Source organism: Sphaeroforma arctica (genome assembly GCF_001186125.1).
Source record: "Sphaeroforma arctica JP610 unplaced genomic scaffold supercont1.41, whole genome shotgun sequence".
In the NCBI taxonomy this organism is placed as follows: domain Eukaryota; class Ichthyosporea; order Ichthyophonida; genus Sphaeroforma; species Sphaeroforma arctica.
The window spans coordinates 181,498-188,284 of NW_014040517.1; the positions used below are offsets into that span (position 1 = coordinate 181,498).

The following is a 6,787-nucleotide window of genomic DNA, read 5'->3' on the forward strand; positions in this document are numbered from 1 at the left end:
GGTCCGAACGCTCGATGAAGATAACGTATAAACATATACGTCGGGCTTTTCTGTGAGATCATAACCATCAGCACTCGTTTCGTCTATATTATACAATAATAAATGTGATTTTTATTAATAAGTTGTAAACCGAAAATAGTTGTTGAAAGTATCTTAAATACGACCGACACATCTCGTAGCCAAGATTGAACCATGCAAATAAACTGCCGCTCTTGTGATGTACTGCTATGGCTTGTTCAACATTTGCATTGCACGCATCACAGTGTTGAAATTTTGAAGATTTGATCTTCACCCAACCCGTGTATGTCGGTAGCGACTTTCTTTCTGCTACAGAGATGTCCCTTTTTTGGCGCAGTGAAGGGTGTGGGCCCCTTACCAGCAGGTGGCTTGCAATATCCAAATAGAATCTACACGTAGATGGAGTAGCATACATCGTTAAAAATACAAATAATCATTTTTTATTGGATGTGCATGAATACAGTTAATTTGTATGCACAGTATAAACATGTACCTGTATTTATAAGATGATATTTAAAGGATGTGCATGTATTTAGATATTATTTATGCATACGCATTTTGTAATACCTCATATGTATACCCAGAATACACATGCTATTCAAGTTACCCAAGGATTTAAACAAATCACATTTAATATACCTGCCATTTACAATCAACCTTAAGTGACTTCCTCAGCTTCTTGGTAGGAATTTTAGCATTCTGAGCCTTCGAATCGGTATACCGCTTTTCTTGTCGCACCTCATAGTATTTTGGCTTTCCATGCCATGAGCCGAGGATCCCTACTACAAAAATCAGGATAGAATGATAATGAGAAACAGAATATCCGAGATCGGAAGTTGAATGTTTACATAATGCTTTTGGTACAAAAATTGTGCATTAGATTTTGTATACTTGACTTACTCGCATTTCATTCTTCAAATTTGAAGAAATTACAACGTTTATGTCCAACTTTTTGGCCAAGGGTTGAACCTGCACTTCTGCCTCCTCAAAACTGGCGAAAAATCTATCGGCATGGAAAAGAATCTCAAAGCTATACCCGAGGTTTGTTTCATCCTCTACGGTAGGCACTTATGCATGCATTCGAGTAATTGGTCTATCCCATTTGTTTGCATCATTTCTCAGGCTAGGCCAGCTTCTACCCGTTGTATCAACAGATGTATTCTTGATGACATCTTGCACATCCTCTTGCACATTCTCTTGCACATTCTCTTGCACATCCTCTTACAAGAAAAAATAGACAAACAGACAAAACCGCAAAAATGTACATTTGTGGACATCTTTAAAAAAAAAAAAACTATAATCTGGTGATTATTATGGAGACTGCTCGAGTCTTCGCGAGACTTCGACTGCACTCTGCAGTCTGCGCCTCAGTGCGGGTTGTCGGTCCAAGTTGTCACTCTTCTGTCCGACAACAGTACCATTTCTAATTTTTCCTCAGTCTGGGTCTGGTTGCGGCCGTATTATAGACAGTCCCAAACACTATTGGCTAATGTGCCCTGTGGAATTTGAATCGTTCGTTATCCGTTTATCGCAATTTGAATTGCCTGACTCTGAATCCATTTAAAAATAGCTGATTTCAGTAAAGTAATCACTTTTTTAAAAGTATTCCTCTCTCTACTTTAGTAGAGAATAGAGTCTACAGAGAGCCGGGCCAAGTGTATTGTAATTGTCAGTATTGAAATTGGTGTATTTCCATTTTTAGGAAAAGAAGGCAGAGAAGGACAAATTTTTGTCACATTCTTTTTTGAACGAGTATTTGTTTTTAAAAAGTCGAGTAATCAGGATAAAGAGCAAACAAAATAATAGATTCCTAAATAAGGCTATTTACTGCTTTTATCTTCCCGCTGACGATAAACCAAATTACCAAATACACATAAACATCCGAAAACAGTGGCCCCCCATTTTGTATGTAGAAATGCATACGTAATAGTTAAATACCCATAGCCATATATAAGGAGAAATACAACGTTGAAAAGCTTAGTAGTATCACTTATACAACAGACTGGTTAAATATACAAACCAGTCCGACACCTTATAAAATTAATCCATCTAATCATGAGCTTCAACAAGACAGGAAACAGTGCGCTTGATGCGGCTTTGATATCTTGGTTCGAATCCGACAAGGTAAATGGTATAGCAAAATTATTTGCCTATTGTTAGTACTTGTATCATGATTTATCAGTAGCTCACAATACCACAGCCAAGATCATACGGATGGCTAATTTTGCACAACCGTTTGACTTTCATCAATGGCGATATCTACACTAAACGTTTTTTCAACTCCAACGACGCTTTAAAGACTTTTAAGAAACTATGTTGTCATACGCTAGCTTTTCCGCAAGACGTACACCAGCAGAAGTCCAAAAACCAAACAATGAACTTATGTTCAAGCCACTAGGCGTTCAGCTTAGTTGGTGGTTCAGTATATAGACATGGCCTATAGGCTCGATATAATGGTAGCCCTACTTGCGCACATATTGGATACTTGACCCACATACGCATACTCGTTCTGCCCTTACTTCCATATTCGTCTTACAGTCAGAATGGACCAGGAAGGAACTCAACGACCGTATTGCGGCGAACGACATCGCTGGCTTAGAATCTATCATGCTTGAGCACATGGAGTTTGGTACCGCAGGTAAGTGTGTGATATTCTTTGCTTGTGCATCCTTTTACTCAAGTAAAAGTATCACTATAGATTACTATGCCTGTGTTGAGTAATTAAAGCCTCAACTAAGGGCCAGGTTTTTGTTGTTGTTGTTGCATATGTTTTCCGTTCGAGACGGGTTCAAACCACACCTATATATTTAACACATATTTGCGAACAACTTGTGAACTTAATACCCGAAGGCTGGCTCTATATTTTACCCCTATTCGTATCCGTTTTCCATGGGTATCATTCTTAGGTCTCCGAGCACGTATGGGTGCTGGTTACGCCTGCATGAACGACTTGACCGTTCTACAAGCCGCCCAGGGTCTGTGCCGCTATTTGCAGGAGGTAAATCCAGATGTGGGTACCCAGGGTGTCGTCGTTGGGCACGACCACCGACACCATTCCAGTGACTTTGCGAAGATCACTGCGGCCGTGTTTATGAGCCAGAACATCCCTGTCCACTACTACAAGCCTCTGGCCTGCACACCTATGGTGGTATGTACGATTTAGGTCTGTGTATGCTGTGTTGGAGCTCAAGTCGGAAGTGGTTTAGGGAGTGGATGATGCCTATCTCACTGTATGAAACCTTTCAACCATTGTATTTGCCATATAGGAGGCTAGTTACATGAACAGCAATGTACATGAATATCTCTTGAAACTATTAGGCATCCCGGCAGTTTAATTCCTTGGACTAATATATCGTTCCCAAGTTGTGACTAACAACATGGTATTTTCTCCCCATATTCGACCACAGCCGTTCGGTGTCATCAAATTCGGCGCTGCCGCCGGTGTGATGGTAACAGCTTCTCACAATCCGAAGGACGACAACGGTTATAAGGTGTACTGGAGCAACGGTGCCCAGGTATGCACTCATGCATGGTTGCATGATACGTTGTCAAAATATCTGTCTACTATGTGCTGGTTAGCGCGAGTGAAAATACATTGTTGTTTGTGGGACTGTTTATTGGGTGTCATCTTGGATGTCCATGAGTCATTGGGATTACTGATTCGATATCTGAAGCCTTCATCACTGTAGACAACAATCTCAATATTAAGGTTTGGTTGTGTGAAGTTGAGTTCTGATAAACTGCAGAGCTTACATAAAAGAACATGGGACAATACATATCCGTTTCACTCGTTAAACCAATTCTGCTGCTCAATTTGTACTCTTAGATCATTCCACCTCACGATTCCGGAATTGCCGGACATATTCTGAAGAACCAGAAGCCATGGGATGGTATCTGGGAATCGTTCCCCACCATCGAGGACAAGATCGAATGTCAGCACGAGAATGTGCTGAGTGACTACATCACCCAGTGCACACAGAGGTCCAAGAGCATGGGGTATGTCAGTATGCACCTCTTATTACTTCCGTTGTTTGTGATATCGATGAGTTATCTTCCGTTAAAGATCCGAGATTTTTGATCTGCAATACGGTGTGTTCTCCCTATTTGAACGTCCACAAATGCCAATTCTGCATATATGTTCGTTTAAACCCAATCCAGAACCGAGGCCAAGAACGCTAAAATCACATACACTGCCATGCACGGTGTGGGAACTCCGTTCGTGGCGCGTATCTTCAAGTCGTTCGAACACCCCGACTTCATCCCATGCAAGGAGCAAGTGCAGCCTGATCCCGAATTCCCCACTGTCGCCTTCCCTAATCCCGAGGAGGGTAAGAGTGCTCTGGTAAGTGCCATTGTACCATGGTATATCCATATTTATTTCTATACGTATATGTATATAAACATACGTATATGCGCATCATATATGTGCATATCAATTGTATATGTATGTATTTCAAGTCTCTGTACCTCGGTGATCGATGCGCACGAAACATTAGGTTGCACGGATCTGTTGGTGTGAGACAAATCTAGACGCTGGCGTGTAGCGTCACTACTAGAGCACCTGCTTCTATGTCGCACTATATATTATACATCTACAATACACATTAAGCTAGTAAGTACCCTGCACTTTATCAATAAGTACCAACATAGTGTCTGGAGCATGAAGCTATCACGTCTTGTTTCCATCACAGAACTTGAGTATGGCCGAGGCAGATCGCTCCGGTAGTGAGTTAATCCTGGCAAATGACCCCGACGCAGATCGATTGGCTGTCGCCGAGAAGCAAAGAAAGTATGTAGACAATTGTGCTGTGTTATACCGTCTGCAATGAATCGGAGCGAGAGAAAAAACTCTGTCTACAATACACCCACCTTTCCTGTGCATTCATTGAAATGATCTCGGTCACAAAAAAGCTTAGTTATGATGTTCACGAGTCTGTGCGCTTAAGATCTTCTGACGGTTTCTCACCTGCCCATCTGTACGATCTCTTTGTATGCAGTGGCGAATGGAAGGTGTTTAACGGTAACGAGACCGCCTGCCTGCTGTCCTGGTGGGTGTATGAAACTATGAAGAAGCAGAACCCCGGAGCTAACCCTGCCGACTACGCTATGGTGGCCAGTACTGTGTCTAGCAAGTATCTTGCGGCCATGGCTAAGAAGGAGGGTTTCACATTCGAGGTGTGTCATTATCTCTGAGACGCTTGGTTTCAATTACAGTTGTGCATTTACAGTTGTGCGTGGTGCAGATTGTGTCCTCGAATTCGGTTTCTGTGACGAATACCTCTACATTTTGTGTCTTGTATTTGGCTGTGTAATCCTCGTCCAAACACAGACGCACATTCGAGATGTCTGATTCAATTCATTGCCCATCGCTCATTACATTTGTTCTGATTCTATAGGATACCCTCACTGGATTCAAGTGGATTGGTAACCGGGCGATTCGGTTCACACAAGAAGGAAAGAAGGTGCTATTCGGATACGAGGAGGCTATCGGTAGGTCGAACTCTCGAGTAGTATCTATTGATAGACTCTATCGACAACTCCGTGCGATTGTGATAAGAATATTCATATATGGTGTTGTTCAGCGAATGCTAGTTCTAGAACGCTCATGGGATCGGGTTTATAGTCACCATAATCGTATTGATAGTTGCCGACCGTGTGACAACAGCTCTTCAAGATATGCCAAAGATTTTCACAGACTCTGCACGTGTGTATCTTCTATCTTATATTCTCAATCGCGCAATATTACCTCAGGTTTCATGGTTGGTGTAAACCCGCCTGACAAGGATGGAGTACACGCCGCCGCAGTGTTCGGAGAGATGATGCAGACGCTGTACGGCCAAGGCAAGAAGCTGTCAGAGCAACTGGATGCCTTATACGTTAAATACGGATACTTTATCTCAAAGGTAAAAGTCTTTTGTAGTATATTCACAGTACAGTTTTCCATAGATGAACGGATATCTTGATGCTATGCTTCGGTGTATACATGAATATAATTCGATACTTCCGAATGGGGTTGACTGCGCCTGGTACGTGACGGTCGTCACACCTATTTGTACTAAACTGTTCAGCAACGTACTCTCTCTTCTTTGAATATAGGATTCCTATTTCAAGTGTTCAAGCCAAGACACCATCAACGCGCTCTTCAAAGAGTTGCGAGAGCCTGGATACCCCAAGGCGTGTGGCCGGTTCGGCATCAAAAACATCCGTGACTGTACCACTGGCTTCGACAACCGATACTCCGATAACAAATCGGTACTGCCCACAACTGCTGGTAAGAATGAGTGAATAGCAAGTGCTGAGCCATATGTAGATGTGTGAAGAGATTGTTGTACTTGGTTTGTCTGTACGCCCAATTTGTTTGGCTCTGATTCAGCGCTTCGGGCTTCAGTCAATTACAGTATAGTGAATCTGAATCACTGCGACCGAATGAGTCCGTTATATTACTTCCACATACAGATATATGTCCACATATCCACATTCGTTTGATGCGCATTGATCTGATTGAACCCCCTATACCTCTCTCAATGCAGATATTCAAATGATTACCTTCTACTTCGACAATGGCGCTGTTGTGACAATGCGCACGAGTGGAACGGAGCCCAAGATCAAATACTATTCAGAGCTTCCAGGACCACTAGACGAGAAGTAAGTAGACCGCATTCGCAGAATATATTATCCAACTGCCCGCCGTTATATATCGCACATAGAGTGCGTGATGTTTCGTATACTTGTCATAGAGCTTAGGGGAGTACTTTAGAGTATATATATA

At 42.2% G+C, this 6,787-nt stretch overlaps 1 protein-coding gene across 1 annotated transcript; it reads left to right on the forward strand.

Annotated features, from left to right (window-relative positions):
* Positions 1-1,981: 1,981 nt before the first annotated feature.
* SARC_01108 (phosphoglucomutase-2) lies at positions 1,982-6,667 on the forward strand (the record flags this gene model as incomplete). Its single annotated transcript, XM_014305202.1, has 12 exons — positions 1,982-2,142; positions 2,557-2,656; positions 2,925-3,166; positions 3,426-3,533; positions 3,845-4,014; positions 4,177-4,360; positions 4,710-4,807; positions 5,016-5,193; positions 5,415-5,508; positions 5,770-5,921; positions 6,115-6,289; positions 6,549-6,667. The coding sequence occupies exons 1-12, from the start codon at positions 2,074-2,076 to the stop codon at positions 6,665-6,667; spliced, it is 1,689 nt and encodes a 562-aa protein (XP_014160677.1). The 5' UTR covers positions 1,982-2,073.
* Positions 6,668-6,787: the final 120 nt, after the last annotated feature.